Source organism: Cherax quadricarinatus, chromosome 44 (genome assembly GCF_038502225.1).
Source record: "Cherax quadricarinatus isolate ZL_2023a chromosome 44, ASM3850222v1, whole genome shotgun sequence".
In the NCBI taxonomy this organism is placed as follows: domain Eukaryota; kingdom Metazoa; phylum Arthropoda; class Malacostraca; order Decapoda; family Parastacidae; genus Cherax; species Cherax quadricarinatus.
Window position 1 is genome coordinate 13,892,410 of NC_091335.1, and position 25,609 is coordinate 13,918,018.

A 25,609-nucleotide genomic window follows, 5' to 3' on the forward strand; every position below is an offset into this window, starting at 1 on the left:
TTACCAGCTCCTTGCTCCAGTATAATGTTTCACTTGAAACTATGCTCATAGCTATCATTGCTACCAAAAATAGCCTTAAAGTCAAAACCAGGACATGACCAACCTAGTCAATAATGCTGACTTTATACTGTGTTACCCCAGGTTCTAATATGGCTGTTAAAATAATTTAAAGTTATCCTACTTTTGACTATTTCTAAACCAGTGCAAATTCTTTAGTAGTTATTTGTATAACCTTTAAACATACATGAAAATGAGTGAGGAAACCCGGCTTGGATAGATAAGCTAATAGACAATTCTTTATTTCACAGTATGAAAAAATGCCACATTACATATATGCACTTCTTAAGTGCTACAAGTACATACACAGTACTCTGTGACACAAAACTGAGACAAATGAGAAAAACAGTTGCTTAATATTTATTATTTCCTTCAGAGGTGTTAACTAAATAAACTAAACATACATCAACCATCAACGTGAGCAATGAGATGAGGTTATATAACTTTATAGCAACACCCAAAGGATGACCAGGGTGACTGTAGAAGAGTTTTACCATCATCTTCCAGAATTCCAAAGCTATCCTTCAAAATGCACCAAATTGTTGCACAAATGAAGTGACTAACTGTTAGAAGTACTGCAGAGAAAATAGCTCTAGCATTTGTAATGTACATAGTTCAGAAATAATGATTTCAGGCAAAAATATTTCTCACTTGTCAAATGATTTATGTCACAGTGAACTTTGCTTCTAAAGTCTAACAAATATACATGGTGTAATTTTTTGTAACTGTGCAGCACACCTGATGTCCTGATTACATTGTGGTATACTACATAAGAGGACAAATGACTACTATACATCATATGCAGAGCTGTTTGAGAATTAACAGTAAATAAAAACAACTAACATTTACTGCTTTCCATATGGCTGGTATAATTTTTAATTGATCTTTAGTCAAATTAACAAGCTGACCTTTAACAATAAGGCATTGTATAACATATTTCCACTACTTACTAGTACATTTATATTCAGAGCTCAAATAATTTTAGCATAAAGAGCACTACAAGACAAATATTACTGTACATGCACTCTGAAAGCAAAATGAAAATACTCCTGTATATGCAATTTCCTACTGCGTGGGTTAGTATTTTATTCATATGAAGTATTATTCCATCTTAAATCAAACCCACACTACTTGAAATAGGTGAAAATAAGTAAACCACTCTAGTTAACATTAATATATATTATTTCCATATTCATACTCTGTCTATTATACAGGAAATATGGCATGCTACATTCTATAAGGGCTTAATTTAAGATTATTACTCCTATATATGACATCATTAATTTCTGCTTCAGTCATAATTTTGACATGATACATAGCTAAGAGCAGCTGCTGTTTTGCTGTGCCTACAAACCTGTTGTTCAGGAAGGCTGGCAATCCACTGTACATATTCTGCATCGTATACAGGGGAACACGCACTGTGCCAAATACCTGAAATATAAAAGCAAGTGTGAATGAAAAAAACTGCCTCCTAATGACGAGAATTAGAGCATATATTATGACACTATGCTTATATCAAATAAAGGAATAATGCAGAAGGTATATTCAAACAAAGCTGAGGGTAGGAGGAAAGCCAAGACAAAGGGCAGATGCTATAAATATGATAGAAAACATGTTATGCATGTGAATAACTCAGATAAAGTGATAGTGAACAGGATTGCAAGTAGTCTGTTAGGAGTTAATAAGAGATTAGCATTTTGTTAAGGGGTCCTTACATGTAGCCTAAGAACCAGGGTATGGTGGTAATAATCTCTCATGCTGCAATGGAGTATGAAAGGTATTACAAAAAAAAAAAAAAAAAAAGGGGGTATTACTTTTACATTCTTTTTTGAGTGGTATTATGAGGTAATCAGCTTTCGGCCTTGCTAGCAAGATCGCTGATCTGCTTATTCAGTAGTATAATATCTTTTGCTATATTCTATTATTGTATTAATGTGACAAGCACTGGTAATTGTATTTTAGTTGTGTTAAAACAGGGAGCATTTAAGTAACACTGTAAAGTTACGGAAGAGTATGGGAACATAGCAATTCATTCCCAGACCTGATCAAAATCTGAAACTAACTGCTGAAATGGTGTTTAAACATCACCCATTACAAAACAGTTATTTAGCGTAATTATTATAATTATTACAATCAGAACTGATCGATAAACCCACCAAGGTCATTCAGTGTAATTTAATGTGATTCTCTGTAATTTTATAGCATTCTGCAAGACTCCATCTTGTGTAATACTGTATCAGTAATCATTAGGAATAAATACGTAGTATTATTTTATTTAAATTGCACATTTCTGGCAGCTGTAATTTGTTTTGATGAAATGGAGTTGTATGAAGTCCTCTGCATTCCTAACTGACCCCATGACTGAAGAAGTCATGTTACTCTGCCTTATTGTAAAGACAAGGTAAGATTTTGTTCGGATTTTTAACCCGGAAGGTTAGCTACCCAGTTTAACAGAATAAAGTCAGTGCATCATCAGGGACTGTCTGTCTTATTCCCATTGGGGTGGTTTATTCTTGTCCCCTAGGATATGGCCCACAATAGTCAGCTAACAACCAGATACCTACCTAATGCTAGGCAAACAGGCACAGCAGGTGTAAGGAAACATGCCCAATGTTTCCACTCATGCCGAGGAATGAACCACAGGCACTCAGTATGCAAGTTGAGTGTGCTGCCAACCGAGCCAAGGGACATCTTTTGAGACATGTTTTGGCTGTTATATGGCAACAGTGAGGCCATGAGGGAGCATTTTATAAATATAATATATTACTGCCATGTTTCAATGTTGCAGTCAGTTGCTGGAGGGTGTTTTGCAAAGATAAGCTGATGTTTCTGTGGGGGGTTATCCTGGGATCTACTGAAGTTTGCCACTTAGAAGCTGTAGTAGTTTTATTTTCCTGGAGCCTGCTCTAATTAGTTATAATAATAATATAATCAAACTAAGTGCTAAACCTGGAAGGGTCATACAGTGCTGCAGGAATGTACTAATGGAGGAATATGCAGAGATTAGTAGGGAGGGAGGAAGAAGATCTAATCATGTACAGGATTTCCTGGGAATGTTATATGCATGGCCAGTTTTATTAATCTTATTTTTTTTATTAAATGCATGGCCAGTTTTATTAATCTTTTTTTTTTTTATAAACACATTGGCCGTTTCCCACCAAGGCAGGGTGACCCCAAGAAAGAAAACTTTCATCATCATTCACTCCATCACTGTCTTGCCAGAGGCACGCTTACACTACAGTTATAAAACTGCAACATTAACACCCCTCCTTCAGACTGCAAGCAAGCACTGTACTTCCCATCTCCAGGAATTAAGTCCAACCTGCCAGTTTCCCTGAATCCCTTCATCAATGTTACCTCGTTTACACTCCAACAGCATGTCAAGTCTTAAAAACCATTTGTCTCCATTTGCTCCTAACATGCTCACGTACGCTTGCTGGAAGTCCAAGCCCCTTGCACACAAAACCTCCTTTACCCCCCTCCCTCCAACCTCTCCTAGGCCGACCCCTACCCCGCCTTCCCTTCACTACAGATTTATACACTCCCAAAGTCATTCTATTTCGTTCCATCCTCTCTACATGTCCAAACCATCTCAATAACCTCTCCTCAGCTCTCTGGATAATAGTTTTGGTAATCCCACACCACCTTATAATCTTACCTGTAATTGTTGTAGTGCTATTAGAGTTAACTTTGATATCTAATTTCTTTGCTTTTTACCTCTTACTGAACTGCCATTCAGCAGTGGTTTGTTTTACCTAGTGGCTTAACTCAGTCATTGAAGGTAATGCCCTTTTATCTTTATTTTTATTACACTGCCCTAGTTATCCATTTACCCTATTTAATACTCTAGTACAATAGCCAAATTATCTTATGATAACTGGTAATGTAACAGTGAGTGGCTCTACCTCAATGAATAAAGTGAAAAACTGATGATGATAATGATGACTTTCTAAAGCAGTAATTTTTTTTGGTAACACACTGTAACATTAAGTTGATCCACAATCCATGGTATGTAAAAATTTAGTCTAAATATACAGTACTAGGAAAACAAATTTCTATATGAAATAGTGTCATGTATACAAGTTTTTTGCTTCAAAACAAGAGTAATTTGTACATCTCACCTCATTCCCATATTCAGGTACTGTTGGGCACTTTCTCTCTAGAGTAATGAACTGATTAAGAGTTATTTCTTTGATGAAGAAATGTAGGATCAAATGTTTGCTGTGTTCCACCTGCAAAAGTCACAATAACACAAAAATGAGTTAAGAATGCTCTGAGGAAGGAATTTCTAAAATTTACAGATTGCTGGTAGGAAAAGATCATTTAGTACTCTACATACTAGTAAATTTAACATAGAAATGTACATATACCAAACACACACACACATTATAATTAAACCAAAGTAAAAATTATTTGTACAAACTAATGCTCTGTAAAACAATAAGTAAAATCACTAGAATAGGTGGTAGGTTACTAAAAGCAGTAAAGAGTTTTTATGAGGATAGTGAGGCTCAAGTTAGAGTATGTAGATAGGGAGATTATTTCCCAGTAAAAGTAGGCCTTAGACAGGGATGCATAATGTCACCATGGCTGTTCAATATATTTATAGATGTGTTGTAAGAAAAGCAAATGGTCGGGTGTTGGCAAGAGGCGTGGGATTAAAATAAAAAGAATTCAACACAGTTGCTTTCTGCTTATAACACTTGTGCTTTTGAAAAATTCTTGAAGAGAAGTTGCAGAGGTTGGTGGATGAATTTGGGAGTGTATGTAAAAGAATGAAATTAAAAGTGAACATAGGAAAGAGCAAGGTGATGATAAAAAAAATTAGGTAATGAAAGACTGAATATCAGACTGGAGGGAGGGAGTATGGAAGAAATGAACATATTTGGGAGTGGACTTGTCAGAAGATGGGGTCTATGAAAGACGAGGTGAACCACAGAACTGAGGAGGAAAAAAAGGCGAGTGATGCACTAAGGAGTCTGTGGAGACAACATTATCCATGGAAGAAAAGAGGGGAATATATGAGAGTATAGTAGCATCAATGCTCTTATATGGGTGTGAAGCATGGGTGGTGAATGTTGCAACAAGAAGAAGGCTGGAGGCAGTGGAGATGTCATGACTGAGGGCAATGTGTGGTGTAAATATTATGCAGAATATCCATAGCTTGGAGATTAGGAGGAGGTGTGGCATTTCTAGAAGTATTATTCAGAGGGCTGAGGAGGGGTTGTTGAGGTGGTTCAGACATTTAGAAAGGATGGAACCAAACAGAATGACATGGAGGGCACATAAATCTGGAGTGGAAAAGTAGGGTAGGGGTCATCCAAGGAAAGGTTGGCGGGAAGAGGTAAAGGAAGTTCTGTGTGCGAGGGGGCTTAGACTTCCAGGAAGAGTGTGTTAATGTGTTAGACAGGAGTGAGTGGAGGCAAGTGGTTTTTGTGACTATGTGTAACTGGAGTGTGAGCAAAGTAACATTTATGAAGGAATTCAGGGAAACTGGTTAGCCGAACTCAAGTCCTGGAGGTACGAAGTACGTATACAATGCCTGCACTCTGAAGGAGGGGTGGAGATATGTTACAGTTTTTGAATTGTAGTGTACGCATGCCTCTGGCAAGACAGTGATGGAGTGAGTGACGATAAAAGTGTTTCTTCTTTTTCGAGTCGCCCTGCTTCAGTGGGAAACGGCTGACGTGTTAATAAAAAAAAAAATTAGTAGAATGAATTACTAGAATGTTATAGGTAGTAGGTTGGTGGACAGCAACAGCCCAGGGAGGTACTACCGTCCTGCCAAGTGAGTGTAAAACGAAAGCCTGCAATTGTTTTACATGATGGTGGGATTGCTGGTGTCTTTTGTCTGTCTCATAAATATGCAAGATTACAGGTACGTCTTGCTACTTCTACTTACACTTAGGTCACACTACACATACATGTACACGTTTATTTATACACACTCATCTGAGTTTTATTTCATTTTATCTTAATAGTTCTTGGTCTTATTACTTTTCCTTTTATATCCATGGGGAAGTGGAATAAGAATCTTTCCTCCGTAAGCCATGCGTGTTGTAAAAGTCGACTAAAATGCAGGGAACAATGGGCTAGTAACCCCTTTTCCTGTAAAGATTACTAAAAAGAATAAGAAGAAGAAAATTGTCAAAGTGGGAAGTCTGAATGTGCGTGGATGTTGTGCAAATGATAAGAAAGAGATGATTGTGGATGTTATGAATGAGAAGAAGCTGGATGTCCTGGCTTTAAGTGAAACAAAGCTGAATGGGGTGGGAGAGTTTCAGTGGAGAGGAATAAATGGGATTAGGTCAGGGGTTTCAAATAGAGTTAGAGCTAAAGAAGGAGTAGCACTAATGTTGAAGGATAAACTATGGCAGGAAAAGAGGGACTATAAATGTATTAATTCAGGGATTATATGGAGTAAAATAAAGGTTGGATGTGAAAAGTGGGTTATAGTAAGTGTATATGCACCTGGAGAAGAGAGAAGTGAAGAGGAGAGAGAGATTTTGGGAAATGTTGAGTGAATGCGTGGGGAGTTTTGAACCAAGTGTGAGAGTACTTGTGGTTGGGGATTTCAATGCTAAAGTGGGTAAAAATATTATGGAATAAGTAGTAGGTAAATTTGGGGTGCCAAGGGTAAATGTAAATGGTGAGCCTTTAATTGAGCTATGTGTAGAAAGAGATTTGGTAATAAGTAATACATATTTTATGAAACAGAGGATAAATAAATATACAAGGTATGATGTAGCACGTAATGAAAGTAGTTTGTTAGATTATGTATTGGTGGATAAAAGGTTGATGGGTAGGCTCCAGGATGTACATGTTTATAGAGGGGCAACTGATATATCGGATCATTATTTAGTTGTAGCTACAGTTATAGTAAGAGGTAGATGGGACAAGAGGATGGTGGTAACAACAAGTAAGAGGGAGGCGAAAGTGTATAAACTAAGGGAGGAGGAAGTTCGGGTGAGATATAAGCGACTATTGGCAGAAAGGTGGGCTAGTGCAAAGATGAGTAGTGGGGGGGTTGAAGAGGGTTGAAATACTTTTAAAAATGCAGTATTAGAATGTGGGGCAGAAGTTTGTGGTTATAGGAGGGTGGGGGCAGGAGGAAAGAGGAATGATTGGTGGAATGATGAAGTGAAGGGTGTGATAAGAGAAAAAGTTAGCTTATGAGAGGTTTTTACAAAGCAAAAGTGTTATAAGAGGAGCAGAGGATATGGAGAGTAAAAGAAAGATGAAGAGAATGGTGGAGAGTGCAAAAGGAGAGCAGATGATAAGAGTGGAAGAGGCACTGTCAAGAAATTTTAATGAAAAGAAGAAAAAATTTTGGAGTGAGTTACACAAGTTAAGAAAGCCTAGGGAACGTATGGATTTGTCAGTTAAAAACAGAGTAGGGGAGTTAGAAGATGGGGAGATGGAGGTATTAGGTAGATGGCGAGAATATTTTGAGGAACTTTTAAATGTTGAGGAAGAAAGGGAGGCAGTAATTTCATGCACTGGCCAGGGAGGTATACCATCTTCTAGGAGTGAAGAAGAGCATAATGTAAGTGTGGGGGAGGTACGTGAGGCATTACGTAGAATGAAAGGGGGTAAAGCAGCTGGAACTGATGGGATCATGACGGAAATGTTAAAAGCAGGGGGGGATATAGTGTTGGAGTGGTTGGTATTTTTGTTTAATAAATGTATGAAAGAGGGGAAGGTACCTAGGGATTGGTGGAGAGCATGTATAGTCCCTTTATATAAAGGGAAGGGGACAAGGGAGATTGTAAAAATTATAGAGGAATAAGTTTACGGAGTATGCCAGGAAAAGTGTATGGTAGGGTTATAATTGAAAGAATAAGAGGTAAGACAGAATGCAGGATTGCAGATGAGCAAGGAGGTTTCAGAGTGGGTAGGGGATGTGTAGATCAGGTGTTTACATTGAAGCATATATGTGAACAGTATTTAGATAAAGGTAGGGAAGTTTTTATTGCATTTATGGATTTAGAAAAGGCATATGATAGAGTGGATAGGGGAGCAATGTGGCAGATATTGCAAGTACAGTGGTCCCTCGATAATCGTAGTTCTCGGGAATCACAGATTTCGGAAATCATATGGATATTTTCGTATAAACATGGGCTCGCTAATCGTAGGTTGACTCGCGAATAGTAGGTCGTCCGGGACGCGTACGCACGGTGTGAGCCGGGGCGGCCTCCCTACCCAGCCAGTGTGGCATTGTTTACCACTGAGCGAAGGTCCCCTCACGTGCTCCTATGAAATATTTCATAATATTTCACTCATTTTAGTGCTTGCAAGTACTAAATAAGCTAACATGGTTCCAAAGAAAGCTCCTAGTGCCAAGCCTGTGGTAAAGAAGGTGAGAAATACACTTGGATTTAAGAAAAACATCACTGAACAATATGAAAGTGGCACAAGTGCAGCCGAACTGGCCAGGATGTACAAGAAACCCTACACAACCATATGTTCCATCGTGGCCAAGAGGAAATCAAGGACGCTGTTGTTGCAAAGGGGGTAAATATGCTGACAAAAATGAGATCACCAGTACTCAAAGATGTTGAGAAGTTATTATTGGTGTGGATAAATGAGAACAATTAGCAGGAGATACTCTTATGACTTCGATTATTTGTGAAAATGCTAGGCAGTTGCACAATGATCTGGTAAAGAAATTGCCTGCAACGAGTACTGATATTTGTGAATTTAAGGCCAGCAAAGGTTGGTTTGAGAGATTTAAGAACCGTAGTGGCATACACAGTGTGGTAAGACATGGTGAGGGTGCCAGTTCGGACAACAAGGTGGCTGAAAAATATGTGCATGAATTCAAGGAGTACATAGAGGGTGAAGGACTGAAACCTGAACAAGTGTTCAATTGTGACGAAACAGGCCTCTTTTAGAAGAAAATGCCAGAGGACCTTCATTACACAGGAGGAAAAGGAAATGCCAGGACACAAGCCTATGAAAGACAGGCTGATGCTCATGTTCTGTGCTAATGCTAGTGGGGATTTCAAAGTGAAGCCATTACTAGTGTACCATTCTGAAAATCCCAGTGTGTTCAGGAAAAACAATGTTATGAAGAGTAAATTGTGTGTTTTGGAAATCTAATAGTAAGGCATGGGTCACAAGGGAAATTTTCGTCGAGTGGTTCAATGGAGTGTTTGTCCCTAGTGTGAAGAATTGCCTCCTGGTAAAGAAATTGGATCTCAAGTGCCTGCTAGTAATGGACAATGCACCTGCTCATCCTCCAAACTTGGATGACCTAATTTTTGAGGAGTTTGGGTTCATCACAGTAAAGTTCTTGCCCCTGAATACCACTCCTCTCCTCCAGCCCATGGACCAGCAGGTCATTGCACTTTAAAAATCTCTACACCAAAGCAATGTTTCGAAGGTGCTTGACTGTGACCACAGGCACTCACTTGACCCTAAGAGAATGTTGGAGAGAACACTTCAGCATCCTCCATTGCATAACCCTTATAGGTATGGCTTGGGAGGGAGTGACTACCAGGACTTTGAACTCTGCTTGGAGAAAATTGTGGCCAGATTGTGTCGACAAGAGGGATTTTGAAGGGTTTGGGACTGACCCTGATGAGCCTATGTCTGTTGTTAAATCAATTGTGGCACTGGGGAGTTCCATGTGGTTGGATGTGATTTTGGAGGATGTGGAAGAGTTGGTGGAAGACCACAACGAAGAGCTCACCAATGAGGAGCTGCAAGAGCTTCAGCAGGAACAGCAACAGATCGCAGCTCAGAATCTTGCTGCAGAGGAGGAAGAGAGATGGAAGAAGGTGCCTTCTTCAGAAATTAGAGAGATTTTTGCTATGTGGGATAATGGAAAGATTTATGGAGAAACATCACCCTGACAAGGCTGTTGCAAGCCATGTAGGCAACACGTACAGTGACAAAGTCTTGGGCCATTTTAGGGAAGTATTAAAGAGACGCCAGAAACAGAGCTCTCTGGACAGTTATTTTGCGAGACAGGACTCCAGTGACTCTCAAGCTGGTCCTAGTGGCATTAAGAAACAGAGAAGAGAAGCAACCCCAGAAAAGCAATTGGTACCTGAGGTGTTGCTGGAAGCAGATTCCCCTTCCAAACTGTAAACAATCCTATCTCTCTCCTCCTCCAGTCTCCCATACACTAAGAATAATCTCCAATAAAGGTAAGTGTTATGCTGTTAATGTTTCATTCATCATTTCCCATTGTATTGTTTATGTACTGCATCTATATTTCATGTAAAAAAAATTTTTGTTTTAATACTTCTGGGTGTCAGGAACGGATTAATTGTATTTACATTATTTCTTATGGGGAAAATTGATTCGCAAATCGTAGATTTCGTTAATAGTAGCAGCTCCAGGAACGGATTAACTACGAAAAACGAGGGACCACTGTATATGGAATAGGTGGTAAGTTATTAAATGCTGTAAAGAGTTTTTATGAGGATAGTGAGGCTCAGGTTAGGGTGTGTAGGAGAGAGGGAGATTACTTCCCAGTAAAAGTAGGTCTTAGACAGGGATGTGTAATGTCACCATGGTTGTTTAATATATTTATAGATGGGGTTGTAAAAGAAGTAAATGCTATGGTGTTCGGGAGAGGAGTGGGATTAAATTATGGGGAATCAAATACAAAATGGGAATTGACACAGTTACTTTTTGCTGATGATACTGTGCGTGAACATAGAAAAGAGTAAGGTGATGAGTGTATCAAATGAGTTAGATAAAGAAAAATTGGATATCAAATTGGGGAGGAGGAGTATGGAAGAAGTGAATGTTTACAGATACTTGGGAGTTGACGTATCAGAGGATGGATTTGTGAAGGATGAGGTTAATCATAGAACTGATGAGGAAAAAAAGGCGAGTGGTGCGTTGAGGTATATGTGGAGTCAAAAAAACGTTATCTATGGAGGCAAAGAAGGGAATGTATGAAAGTATAGTAGTACCAACACTCTTATATGGGTGTGAAGCTTGGGTTGTGAATGCAGCAGCGAGGAGGCGGTTGGAGGCAGTGGAGATGTCCTGTCTAAGGGCAATGTGTGGTGTAAATATTATGCAGAAAATTCGGAGTGTGGAAATTAGGAGAAGGTGTGGAGTTAATAAAACTACAGTGGTCCCTCGCTTTTCGTAGTTCTCGGTAATCGTAAATTTCGCCAATCATAGGGGTATTTTCGTATAAACATGGACTCGCTTTTCATAGGTTGACTTGCGAATAGTAGTTCGTCCGGGACGCGTACGCACGGTATGAGCCGGGGCGGCCTCCCTACCCAGCCAGTCTGGCATTGTTTACCAGTGAGTGAAGGTCCCCTCAAGTGCTCCTACGAAATATTTCATAATATTCCACTCATTTTAGTGCTTGCAATTACTAAATAAGCTACCATGGCTCCAAAGAAAGCTCCTAGTGCCAAGCCTGTGGTAAAGAAGGTGAGAAATATGAACAGTGACAAAGTCTTGGGCCATTTTAGGGAAGTGTTAAAAAGACGCCAGAAACAGAGCTCTCTCCACAGTTACTTTGCGAGACAGGACTAGAGTGACTCTCAAGGTGGTCCTAGTGGCATTAAGAAACAGAGAAGAGAAGCAATTGGTACCTGAGGTGTTGCTGGAAAGGGATTCCCCTTCCAAACTTTAAACAATCCAATCTCTCTCCTCCTCCAGTCTCCCATACACTAAGAAGAATCTCCAATAAAGGTAAGTGTTATACTGTTAATGTTTCATTCATCATTTCCCATTGTATTGTTTATGTACTATATGTATGCTATGGCAGGAAAAGAGGGACTATAAATGTATTAATTCAAGGATTATGTGGAGCAAAATAAAGATTGGATGTGAAAAGTGGGTTATAATAAGCGTGTATGCACCTGGAGAAGAGAGAAGTGTAGAGGAGAGAGAGAGATTTTGGGAAATGTTGAGTGAATGCGTGGGGAGTTTTGAATCAAGTGTGAGAGTAATGGTGGTTGGGGATTTCAATGCTAAAGTGGGTAAAAATGTTATGGAAGGAGTAGTAGGTAAATTTGGGGTGCCAGGGGTAAATGTAAATGGGGAGCCTTTAATTGAGCTATGTGTAGAAAGAAATTTGGTAATAAGTAATACATATTTTATGAAAAAGAGGATAAATAAATATACAAGGTATGATGTAGCACGTAATGAAAGTAGTTTATTAGATTATGTATTGGTGGATAAAAGGTTGATGGGTAGGCTCCAGGATGTACATGTTTATAGAGGGGCAACTGATATATCGGATCATTATTTAGTTGTAGCTACAGTTAGAGTAAGAGGTAGATGGGAAAAGAGGAAGGTGGCAACAACAAGTAAGAGGGAGGTGAAAGTGTATAAACTAAGGGAGGAGGAAGTTCGGGTGAGATATAAGCGACTATTGGCAGAAAGGTGGGCTAGTGCAAAGATGAGTAGTGGGGGGGTTGAAGAGGGTTGGAATAGTTTTAAAAATGCAGTATTAGAATGTGGGGCAGAAGTTTGTGGTTATAGGAGGGTGGGGGCAGGGGGAAAGAGGAGTGATTGGTGGAATGATGAAGTAAAGGGTGTGATAAAAGAGAAAAAGGTAGCTTATGAGAGGTTTTTACAAAACAGAAGTGTTATAAGAAGAGCAGAGTATATGGAGAGTAAAAGAAAGGTAAAGAGAGTGGTGAGAGAGTGCAAAAGGAGAGCAGATGATAGAGTGGGAGAGGCACTGTCAAGAAATTTTAATGAAAATAAGAAAAAATTTTGGAGTGAGTTAAACAAGTTAAGAAAGCCTAGGGAAAATATGGATTTGTCAGTTAAAAACAGAGTAGGGGAGTTAGTAGATGGGGAGATGGAGGTATTGGGTAGATGGCGAGAATATTTTGAGGAACTTTTAAATGTTAAGGAAGAAACAGAGGCAGTAATTTCATGCATTGGTCAGGGAGGTATACCATCTTTTAGGAGTGAAGAAGAGCAGAATGTAAGTGTGGGGGAGGTACGTGAGGCATTACGTAAAATGAAAGGGGGTAAAGCAGCTGGAACTGATGGGATCATGACAGAAATGTTAAAAGCAGGGGGGGATATAGTGTTGGAGTGGTTGGTACTTTTGTTTAATAAATGTATGAAAGAGGGGAAGGTACCTAGGGATTGGCAGAGAGCATGTATAGTCCCTTTATATAAAGGGAAAGGGGACAAAAGAGACTGTAAAAATTATAGAGGAATAAGCTTACTGAGTATACCAGGAAAAGTGTACGGTAGGGTTATAATTGAAAGAATTAGAGGTAAGACAGAATGTAGGATTGCGGATGAGCAAGGAGGTTTCACAGTGGGTAGGGGATGTGTAGATCAGGTGTTTACATTGAAGCATATATGTGAACAGTATTTAGATAAAGATAGGGAAGTTTTTATTGCATTTATGGATTTAGAAAAGGCATATGATAGAGTGGATAGAGGAGCAATGTGGCAGATGTTGCAAGTATATGGAACAGGTGGTAAGTTATTAAATGCTGTAAAGAGTTTTTATGAGGATAGTGAGGCTCAGGTTAGGGTGTGTAGAAGAGAGGGAGACTACTTCCCAGTAAAAGTAGGTCTTAGACAGGGATGTGTAATGTCACCATGGTTGTTTAATATATTTATAGATGGGGTTGTAAAGGAAGTAAATGCTAGGGTGTTTGGGAGAGGGGTGGGATTAAATTATGGGGAATCAAATTCAAAATGGGAATTGACACAGTTACTTTTTGCTGATGATACTGTGCTTATGGGAGATTCTAAAGAAAAATTGCAAAGGTTAGTGGATGAGTTTGGGAATGTGTGTAAAGGTAGAAAGTTGAAAGTGAACATAGAAAAGAGTAAGGTGATGAGGGTGTCAAATGATTTAGATAAAGAAAAATTGGATATCAAATTGGGGAGGAGGAGTATGGAAGAAGTGAATGTTTTCAGATACTTGGGAGTTGACGTGTCGGCGGATGGATTTATGAAGGATGAGGTTAATCATAGAATTGATGAGGGAAAAAAGGTGAGTGGTGCGTTGAGGTATATGTGGAGTCAAAAAACGTTATCTATGGAGGCAAAGAAGGGAATGTATGAAAGTATAGTAGTACCAACACTCTTATATGGGTGTGAAGCTTGGGTGGTAAATGCAGTAGCGAGGAGACGGTTGGAGGCAGTGGAGATGTCCTGTTTAAGGGCAATGTGTGGTGTAAATATTATGCAGAAAATTCGGAGTGTGGAAATTAGAAGGTGTGGAGTTAATAAAAGTATTAGTCAGAGGGCAGAAGAGGGGTTGTTGAGGTGGTTTGGTCATTTAGAGAGAATGGATCAAAGTAGAATGACATGGAAAGCATATAAATCTATAGGGGAAGGAAGGCGGGGTAGGGGTCGTCCTCGAAAGGGTTGGAGAGAGGGGGTAAAGGAGGTTTTGTGGGTAAGGGGCTTGGACTTCCAGCAAGCGTGCGTGAGCGTGTTAGATAGGAGTGAATGGAGACGAATGGTACTTGGGACCTGACGATCTGTTGGAGTGTGAGCAGGGTAATATGTAGTGAAGGGATTCAGGGAAACCGGTTATTTTCATATAGTCGGACTTGAGTCCTGGAAATGGGAAGTACAATGCCTGCACTTTAAAGGAGGGGTTTGGGATATTGGCAGTTTGGAGGGATATGTTGTGTATCTTTATATGTGTATGCTTCTAGACTGTTGTATTCCGAGCACCTCTGCAAAAACAGTGATAATGTGCGAGTGTGGTGAAAGTGTTGAATGATGATGAAAGTATTTTTCTTTTTGGGGATTTTCTTTCTTTTTTGGGTCACCCTGCCTCGGTGGGAGACGGCCGACTTGTTGAAAAAAAAAAAAAAAAAAAAAATGTATATTTCATGTAAAAAAATTTTTTTGTTTTAATTCTTCTGGGTGTCAGGAACAGATTAATTGTATTTACATTATTTCTTATGGGGAAAAATTGATTCGCAAATCGTAAATTTCGTTTACAGTAGCTCCTCCAGGAACGGATTAATTACGAAAAACAAGGGACCACTGTATTAGTCAGAGGGCTGAAGAAGGGTTGTTGAGGTGGTTTGGTCATTCAGAGAGAATGGATCAAAGTAGAATGACATGGAGAGCATTTAAATCTATAGGAGAAGGAAGGTGGGGTAGGGGTCGTCCTCGAAAAGGTTGGAAGGAAGGGGTAAGGGAGGTTTTATGGGCGAGAGGCTTGGACTTCCAGCAGGTGTGCATGAGCGTGTTCGATAGGAGTGAATGGAGACGAATGGCATTTGGGACCTGACGATCTGTTGGAGTGTGAGCAGGGTAATATTTAGTGAAGGGATTCAGGGAAACCGGTTACAGTGGACCCCCAGTATTCGATGGCATCGGTATTCGATAAATCCGGTATTCGATGCATTTTAACGCAAAAATTTTGCCTCGGTATCCGACTGAAAACCCGGTATTCGATATGATTCGTACAAGATGTGTCCACGTATGTCCTGAACTGCCCTGTGTGTGCCAGTGTTTACAAGCCAGCCAGTGTGCACGCATCTAAGAATACATTTGGTACATTCCATATTATCACTGTTTTTGGTGCTTGTTTCTGCAAAATAAGTCACCATGGGCCCCAAGAAAGCTTCTAGTGCCAACCCTGTGGTAAAAAGGGTGAGAATTAGTATGGAAATTAAGAAAGATTTTGAAGGGTTTGGGGCTAACCCTTAGAAGCCTATGCCAGTTGTGGAATCCATTGTGCCTACTTCAAAAATTAAGGAAATGTGTGCACAGTGGGTTGAACTGCAAACCTTTATGGATGAAAATCACCCTAACACAGCTATTGCAAGCCATGCTGGTGACTATTACAATGACAATGTTGTGGCCCATTTTAGACAAATCGTAAAGGAACGGGAGGTACAGAGCTCTGTGGACAGATTTGTTGTGCGACAGAGGTCCAGTGACTCTCAAGCTGGTCCTAGTGGCATTAAATGAAGAAGGGAAGTAACCCCAGAAAATGACTTGCTACCTCAAGTCCTAATGGAAGGGGATTCCCCTTCTAAACACTAACATCATCCACACTCTCCCCTCCTCCCATCCCATCAATCACCACCAGATCTTCAATAAAGGTAAGTGTCATGTAACTGTGCATGTCTTCTTCAGTTTGTGTGTATTAAAATTAATATTTCATGCGGTAAAAAAATTTTTTTTTTTTATACTTTTGGGTGTCTTGCACGGATTAATTTGATTTCCATTATTTCTTATGGGGAAAATTGATTCGCTTTTCGATATTTTCGGTATTCGATGAGCTCTCAGGAACGGATTAATATTGAATACCGGGGGTCCACTGTATTTTTATATAGCCGGACTTGAGTCCTGGAAATGGGAAGTACAATGCCTGCACTCTAAAGGAGGGGTTTCGGGATATTAGCAGTTTGGATGGATATGTTGTGTATCTTTATACGTACATGCTTCTAAACTGTTGTGTTCTGAGCACCTCTGCAAAAACAGTGATTATGTGTGAGTGAGGTGAAAGTGTTGAATGATGATGAAAGTATTTTCTTTTTGGGGATTTTCTTTCTTTCTGGGTCACCCTGCCTCGGTGGGAGACGGCCGACTTGTTGAAAAAAAAAAAAAAAAATCCAACAATTCTTTCTTGGGTAGTGCCTGTTGGGTCTATTACCACAGGAGTTTACTACAGAGGGAATAAAGTTAAATTGTCATCTTTCATGAAGGGCTAAACCCATGTGGGCCATTTAACTCAATAATCCACCTCCTAACTGTAAAACAGACTCTGTCCAGTCAGACTGCTGGTAATCATTATATAAGGCTCTGGATACAAAAATCAGTGTATAAGGCTGTGGATACAAAATTACTGATATGGATTTAAGAGTCTAAGTCTGACTATGGTAGAGAACTTTAAAATATTATCATGATCAACTGGATATTGATTTCTACACGTATTATGCAGCTTCACATATTTTGTATTCTACCTGAGTGCTGTAGTAATCTGCCCAAGTAATAGGATGTTCACTTAGTGACCAGCCAATCTCTTCATTCATTTCTCGATTCAAACCATCTACAATATCCTCTCCTGATTTCACTAGACCACCAGGAAAACCAAAGGTGCCATCAAAGCGCAGATGCATCTGTAAAGTATAGTCAATGCTAAAAAAATTAAGATTTAGAAAAACCACAGATATTCCTGAATAAAAATGACTAAAATTGCAGAATCAAGTTTCCAAAACAGAAAAGGTGTCTAATAAATATGTCCTAGGGTTTACACACATGTCTTTTGGGCCACTTGTTAGTATTAATTACTGTACCAAGGTTTTTATCAACTGCACTGCAAAGTTTTGGACAACACACACACATATATAGATGATAAGGGGGTACAGTATTGTGTTTGCCAGAAAAAAACAAAAAATCTGCTCTTAAAGCATAAGATGATCCACTCGGTGGAGCTTTAGATCATTTGGCAAGAGGCCTTTTGATGGATTACCAGTCTACCCTGTAAAAAAAAAAAAAAAAAAAAAAAAAAAAAAAAAAAAAAAAAAAAAAAGGGGGGGGGGGGGTTCATAGGAGTGATAAAAAACAAATATATTATTCATGTTATAAATTTTTCTTGCTATAGAATGGGTAAGGAATGTACAAAACTAAAGTGATCAATAAAATGGTATTATTTGTGGGCAAAGACCAGAAAGGTAAATATTATTGAAATGAGACACAAATATCAGATTATGCAAAGAAACACATCCTATGTTATTTTCTACAGGCAAGTAATAGTTCCCAAGATTGTGACCATCCTTTATCAAAGTAAAACTTTCAATAATATCTATTATAATAAACAAAACACTGAATAATGCAATGCATTTTTTAACCATAAATATACATGTATTCACCATGACTGCTGCTCGCAATTCTCCAAAACTGGAACTACCTTCCTGTGGAGCCCAAACACAGGCATGACCTGCGTGACGGTACGTACTAAATCTCTTTGCTTCGGCATATGACAGAAGTCTTTTGGTCACTGTACGGATCTGAAGACATTTTGGAATCTGAAATACATAAATTTTATTACTGTACTTAAATACATACAGTAGGTGTATAGTATACAGAACAGTATGTACATTTTTTTAAATAATGGATGTAAATTCAAATTAGCTTTTTCTACAAATTCTGTATACAGTGTGAAAAGGATGTTTATGTACAGTTCAGGACATGCATTAAAAGATAACATTTTAAGGAGTGATTTAATCAGGATCACTCAACCTTTAACCCTTTCAGGGTCCGTCCCGTAGATCTACGGCTTTACGTTCAGGGTCCAAACCGTAGATCTACGCCATGAGCTCAGCTCACTCTGATAAACTGTGAGTGGTACATTTGGGCCTAGATATGAGAGAATACATCTATGTGGTATGTGTGCACCACATAAAACAGATCCTGCAGCACACTGTGTATAATGAGAGAAAAAAAATTAAATCATGATTTTTCGATTAAAACAGCAACTTTGCAGTGTTTTTTCGTATGTTTTTTATAGTTGTATTTGCGATTTCTTGGTCTCATTTGATAGAATGGAAGACATATTACAGAAATAGAGATGATTTTGATTGGTTTTAGCACTGGAAATGGCTTGAAACTGAGCTCAAAGTAGCAGAAATGTTAAATTTTTGCCCATATTCAAGAGTAAACAAACGACCTCACACGTCTAATACACGTCAGCTGGTGGGTCTAATATACATTCACAAATATGGTGATGATATTTATACAATTATTACAGTATTGCATAACAGTAAATCTTCTATTTTTTGGTGTGAATAAAAATTCATTATGTGAATGAAAAATCAAAATGGAATTTATTTGTAAAGCCTCAAAACATAACTAATGAACAGAGGAAATGTTAGTTTAGTGCCAGGAATGTCTGCATTGTTTATTCTGGACCCTATTTTGAAATTGGAATATTTTGAACTTTATGTTAAATTGGCCAAATTAACAATTTCCGATCACTTTATTTTGTAGTTGAAACAGTTGACTTGGCGATTTCTTGTGCTCAATTGATAGAATAGAAGTAATACTAGTGAAATAGCTAAGAATTTGGTTGATTGGAATAATGTAATTGGCCTAAAATGGGAGTCAAAGTCGGCAAAATCGCCGATTCGTAAATATCGCTGACACATCAAAATTCGCGAGAGCATAATTTCGTCAATTTTCCACCAAATTTCGTACTTTTTGTTTTATTACCTTCACAAAAAGATTCTCTACGATTTCATAAGAAAAAATAACAAATTTTTTTTTTGAAAATTCTTGGACACTGGTGCGTGACTCCAGATTTGGGCCTTGGACCCTGAAAGGGTTAACAACCAGATTTATGCAGTATAAACATTTTATACTGTGAAAAATTCAGGTAACCCTTTCACTGTCAGTCATGTAGATCTATGTGACTGGGTCAGTATTGCTCATGTATATTTATGCATAATTTACAGCACCCTCAAATTTGCTGTGAATGACAAATTTTGACCTAGACATGAGAAAATGGGTCAATGCAGTGGGTATCTGCAATAAAAAAAAAAAATTCTGCCCTACACAGTGGATAATGGGAATAGGTAACATCTGACATTGTGTTTTGAGGCCTAAAATAGGCCACAAAGTGGAGGAAATAGTTATTTGACAATTTGCTGGGAGAAGGGTAGGAGCATCTTTATCAAGTCTGTTTTGTGTTTTTACATCTACTTTAATTATTGGTACAGCCTAAACCATGGCCAACCATTCTTGGCTTTAGCTTATTAGCTGAGCAACAGGAAATACATCAGTTTTTTGTGATGATGGATTCAAAATGGAGAGCAAGTGTTTTACAGAAGCCTGGGGATGTGATTCATGAACACATGGAAGGTTGCCTTAGTTCTGAAATGCCTATAGTGTTTGTTTTGGGCTTCATTTTTAAAATGGAATTTACCAAGATTTGCTATATTACCAAATTCTTGGCACTTAAGGGAAAGTTTTGATTACTGAACAGGCAGTTTCTTGTGACTAATGGCTAATATGGAAGGTATATTAGTGAAATAGCTGGGAACTGGTCCATTTAACCACTGGTACTGGTCTAAAATTGGCCTCGAAGCAGATGTAATTGCTGATGTGTAAACAGCTCCCTGACCCCCATCTTCTCACCTGCATAATTCTGGAAGTACAGTGGACCCTCGCCTAACGATATTAATCCGTTCCTGAGAGCTCATCGTTAGCCGAATTAATTTTTCCCATAAGAAATAATGGAAATCCAATTAATCCATTCCAGACAGCCAAAAGTATTAAAAATTTTCTTTTTTTTTCATAAAATATACATTTCCCTACACAGAAAGCAATGAGACATGCACAATAACTACATAAATAAATGTTAAAATGACACCTTTATTGAAGATTAATGATGAGTGATGAGACACTGTTTTTCTTGAACACTCTGGGATTTTCAGAGTGATACATGAGTAAAGGCTTCACTTTGCAATCCCCACTAGCATTACAACAAAGCATGAGAGTTAGCCTGTCTTTCACAGGCTTGTGTCCTGGGAGTGTCTTTTCCTCCTGAGTAATGCAGGTCCTGTTTGGCATTTTCTTCCAGAACAGGCCTGTTTCGTCACAATTGAACACTTGTTGGGGTTGGAATTTTTTAGCTTCACCATGCCTTATCGCACTGTGTATGCCACTACAATTCTTAAATCTCTCAAACCATCCTTTGCTGGCCTTAAATTCACCAATACGAGCACTACTTCAAGGCATTTTTTCCTGTTCACCTGGGTATTAGTCGACTGTTGTGGGTCGCATCCTGGGGGACGAGATTAAGGACCCCAATGGAAATATGTTAGACAGTCCTCGATGATGCACTGGCTTTCTTGGGTTATCCTGGGTAGCTAACCATCTGGGGTTAATTGTTTCTCGGTAACTGTTTCCCGTTAAGCCACATCAACAACACACACTCCACATCTTCGAGTAGTACAGCTGATGGTGGTGGAGCAACAGCTGATGGTGGTGCAGCAGCAGCAACAGCTAACTGTGGTGCAGCAACAGCTGATGGTGGTGCAGCAGCAGCTGACTTAGGTGCAGCAGCAGCTCACTGTGGTGCAGCAGCAGCTGACCATGGTTCAGCAACAGCTGACTTTGGTGCAGCAGCAGCTGACCGTGGTGCAGCAACAGCTGACTGTGGTGCAGCAGCAGCTGACTTTGGTGCAGCAGCAGCTGACTTTGGTGCAGCATCAGCTGACGGTGATGCAGCAACAGCTGACGGTGATGCAGCAACAGCTGACCGAGGTGCATCAACAGCTGATTGGTCCAGCAACAGCTGACTGTGGTGCAGCAGCAGCTGACCGTGGTACGATAGTACCACGGTCAGCTGAGAGCTCATCGAATACCGAAAATATCGAAAAGCGAATAAATTTTCCCCATAAGAAATAATGGAAATCAAATTAATCCGTGCAAGACACCCAAAAGTATGAAAAAAATTTTTTTTTTACCACATGAAATATTAATTTTAATACACACAAACTGAAGAAGACATGCACAGTTACATGACACTTACCTTTATTGAAGATCTGGTGATGATTGATGGGATGGGAGGAGGGGAGAGTGTGGATGGTGTTAGTGTTTAGAAGGGAAATCCCCTTCCATTAGGACTTGAGGTAGCAAGTCCTTTTCCGGGGTTACTTCCCTTCTTCTTTTAATGCCACGAGGACCAGCTTGAGAGTCACTGGACCTCTGTCGCACAACAAATTTGTCCATAAAGCTCTGTACCTCCCGTTCCTTTACGATTTGTCTAAAATGGGCCATAACATTGTCGTTGTAATAGTCACCAGCACGGCTTGCAACAGCTGTGTTAGGGTGATTTTCATCCATAAAGGTTTGCACTTCAACCCACTGTGCACACATTTCCTTAATTTTTGAAGTAGGCACAATGGATTCCACAACTGGCATAGGCTTCTCAGGGTTAGCCCCAAACCCTTCAAAATTTTTCTTAATTTCCATACTAATTCTCACCCTTTTTACCACAGGGCTGGCACTAGAAGCTTTCTTGGGGCCCATGGTGACTTATTTTGCAGAAACAAGCACCAAAAACAGTGATAATATGGATAATATGGAATGTACTGAATGTATCCTTAGATGCGCGCACACTGGCTGGCTTTTAAACACTGGCACACAAGGGGCAGTTCAGGCCACACGTGGACACGTCTCGTACGAATCGTATCGAATACCGGGTTTTCAATCAGATACCGAGGCAAAATTTTTGCGTTAAAATGCATCGAATACCGGATTTATTGAATACCGATGCCATCGAATACAGGGGGTCCACTGTATTTCGATAGTATTTCTCACCCTTTCTACCACAGGGTTGGCACTAGAAGCTTTCTTTGAGCCCATGGTGGCTTATTTAGCAGTTACAAGCATTAAAAACAATGTAATATAATACAAAATGTATTGAATGTATGCATGCAACTGGCCACCCTGGCTTGTAAACAATGATGGCAGGGCAGCTGAGGCGCTCAGGCTGGACGCATAGGTTTTGGAGGAATCACGTTGGGCAAGTTTTTTATCATGTGGAGAGGCAAAATTTTTGCATTCAAATGCTTCGTATGGCGGAATTAACGTTATGCGATGCGTTCGTTAGGCGGGGGTCCACTGTATTATGCATTAACAAATTTTGCATTTTTTAGTGTCAATACCAACAGAAAAAGATTCTTTACTATTTTAGAAGATAATTAAAAAAAAAAAAATGGTGACACACAGAAGAGGCTTTTAATTTGGGAGTATCAACAGTGAAAGCGCTACATTAAAGAAAGTGCCAAGTACCTTTGTCTATTACAGAAAATAAAAATAAAAATTAACAGCAGATATGATCTAGAGTAATTATTAATTATGAGTGAATTATAGCTTTAAAATTATCACATAAAAAGGTAATGATAATTACTATACAACAGAAGCAGTTCAAACTTATGATCATCATCATTATCAGTACCACATTCCTTAACTGCATAAAATCATGTATTACAGTAGGACACTATATTCTCATTTACTCAAAATTAATTTTTATAATAAAACCCTTTTATTTAATCATATGTTTAGAGATAACACATAGTAGATATGAAAACTCTATGGTCGCTTCACTGATAGAGTAATGCAAAATCTCAAATAAACATTTTAAATTTTTCATGGCAAAATGCTACTACTGTATTTGCAAACATCTAATGCAGTGAAAGGGTAAATTAATGTAACAATCCTTACCTGAGGTACTGGGAGATTATCTAAAACAATCTCACTCTTTATATTTGAGCCCGACATTCCTGAAAACAAGAAAACAACAGGTAATTGCTCTCTGGTTTAGTTACAGTGAGTCATGTTTTCACTCCTGTAATGTCTTTCTTCTACACCTGAAAAAACAACTGCATTGTAAACTGATCATTCAAATATTAACGTATGTCTACCTCACACTTACATTTTTTCGGATGAATGAAAACATAGGTTATGTTACTGTATATCACTGGTAAGCCCTCATTATGGTTATACAGCACAGTTCTGGTATATTACAGAATCTACTAAAATACACTGGAAAAGATGCAGAGGCAAATGCAAGTTGATCCATAGTACCCAATATCATTCATACAATAATGTATTAAGATCATTGAACCTGCAATCTAAGAAAGACATAGTGATAGGGAATATGACTAAAGTGTACAAATGAAATAAAAAGGAACAAAATGGACCAGGTAATATTTCGTGAAGGGATTCAGGGAAACTGGTTAGCCAGACTTGAGTCCTGGAGGTGGCAGTATAGTGCTTGCACTCTAAAGGAGGGGTATGGGATATTTGCTGTTTAGAGTAACATCTAAACCGTTATATATGCGCACCTCTGCCAAGACAGTGATAGTGTAAGTGAATCGAGATACAATTCACAGCAAATACCAAACATTAAAGTTAGAAAAACCTTGATTTGGAAAGAATATTGTAAGACAATGGTTTGGCAAAAGTTGTATATACATAAGAACACTATCAAGTAGTGTCCTTGAAATAAACACTTTGAGTAACTTTAAAAAGTATCAGACACATGAATGAATGGAAATGTCTGGATGTGATTATGACTTACCTAGTATAGGCCAGCAGACCCACAGCAATACTCCTCTATTTCTGTGTTCTTATTCTTGTTTACAAACTCTGAACTTAAACTCTATAGTAAAATATAAATGATGGGGATATTAGTGCACAAAGAAGAGTGTAGAAAAATAAAGGTATGAGAAGAGAACTGAAAATATGACAAAAGTTGAAAATGAAACAAATACAGATTAAGAAAGAATAATGAAAAAACATTAGTGTGGCAAAGGAAACCTAAGTTCAGTTGTAGAGCTTAACACTCAACACTTACATTATACTAGTAAACCAGGATAATGTAATAAAGCCATGTAATATTTCCATTAAGGTTCTTTAATCCTCTCTTCCCCAGGATGCGACCCACAACAGTCGACTAACACCCAGCAGGTACCTACTTACTGCTAGGTGAACACAGACAGTAGGTGTAATGTAACTTTTTTGGGTTATCCTAGGTAATTTACACATACGTTAAACTATGTGTGATAATCGTACTTATGTGTACCTGTACATAAATAAACTTATGCTCAACACTCCAATACTGAAACTATGTATAGTGCCAAAACAAAAGCATTCACACTGCTAAACTCACAATCTAGTATTTAGTCACTTAGCCATAATACCAACTTACCTTATAATTTGTAATATTTTAAACTTAGAATTAATTTAAGTCTGCCCGAAATACCTAGCCATGCTAGGTGTTCTAGTGGTACACTCTGTAATTATTATTTTACTACATGTAAACCACACAATAACCAAATTCTGTAAACTCAGCATTGTAATCTTTATAGAGAATAAACTTTGAATTTGAATTTGAATTTGAATTTGACTTTGAATACAATCGTCCGGGAATCGAACCCAGGTCCCTCAAGTTGAGCTGAGGCCGCAACTAGATGAGCCACGTCTGGGAATTACTGCGATCTGATCCAAGGAAGGAGAGTACAATTACAGTTCCTTGGATCAAGAGCCCCTTATCAATACAAATAAACTTCCTCGAGGGGAACAAAAAACAAGAGACACGTTGGGAGTCCTCACCTGAGTGTTGTTGTTAAGGGCTATAACGTTCAACTGTCTCCAACCTCACGGTCGGTGTCCGGGAAATAAATATTACTCAGAACTTGGCGGTGGTAATATGGAAGAGAAGATGAATTTTCTCTACAACTCTGAAAAAGAGAGGGACTAAGTATTCCCTAACAGGAAAAGTTAATATTAATTAAACTCAAGCGAAGTACTCACAATCTGAGTCAATAACCGGTCAGCCAAGCAAGCCGTGGCAAGTATCTTCCTGTCACGTGATCTCTCACCAAATATTTATTATTATTATTATATTATTATTTTATTATTACAATTCCTCTCCTTCTTCTTCTTCCTCTTCTTCGTCTTCTTCTTCTTCTTCTTCTTCTTCTTCTTCTTCTTCTTCTTCTTCTTCTTCTTCTTCTTCTTCTTCTTCTTCTTCTTCTTCTTCTTCTTCTTCTTCTTCTTCTTCTTCTTCTTCTTCTTATTATTATTATTATTATTATTATTA

General features: G+C 38.7%; 1 protein-coding gene across 3 annotated transcripts; it reads right to left on the reverse strand.

Annotated features, from left to right (window-relative positions):
* Positions 1-283: 283 nt before the first annotated feature.
* LOC128697457 (U8 snoRNA-decapping enzyme) lies at positions 284-25,200 on the reverse strand. 3 transcript variants are annotated; one of them, XM_053789136.2, is made up of 6 exons: positions 25,120-25,200; positions 23,227-23,285; positions 17,868-18,023; positions 16,959-17,114; positions 4,179-4,289; positions 284-1,488 (listed from the first exon to the last, which is right to left on the reverse strand). In XM_053789136.2, exons 2-6 carry the CDS (start codon positions 23,281-23,283, stop codon positions 1,285-1,287), a joined length of 684 nt encoding a protein of 227 aa, XP_053645111.1. In that variant the 5' UTR covers positions 23,284-23,285; positions 25,120-25,200; the 3' UTR covers positions 284-1,284. The 3 variants fall into 3 exon arrangements, with proteins under 3 accessions (XP_053645111.1, XP_053645113.1, XP_053645112.1); XM_053789138.2 differs by lacking the exon at positions 25,120-25,200 and adding an exon at positions 25,000-25,110; XM_053789137.2 differs by lacking the exon at positions 25,120-25,200 and adding an exon at positions 24,716-24,874.
* Positions 25,201-25,609: the final 409 nt, after the last annotated feature.

Excerpts from the sequence above, each read along its gene's own strand:
- LOC128697457 (XM_053789136.2), bottom strand. The coding sequence starts at position 23,283 with ATGTCGGGCTCAAATATAAAGAGTGAGATTGTTTTAGATAATCTCCCA. Across the intron at positions 18,024-23,226 it reads ATAATCTCCCAGTACCTCAG|ATTCCAAAATGTCTTCAGAT; the intron begins GTAAGGATTGTT and ends TATGTATTTCAG. Across the intron at positions 1,489-4,178 it reads TACCTGAATATGGGAATGAG|GTATTTGGCACAGTGCGTGT; the intron begins GTGAGATGTACA and ends TTTATATTTCAG.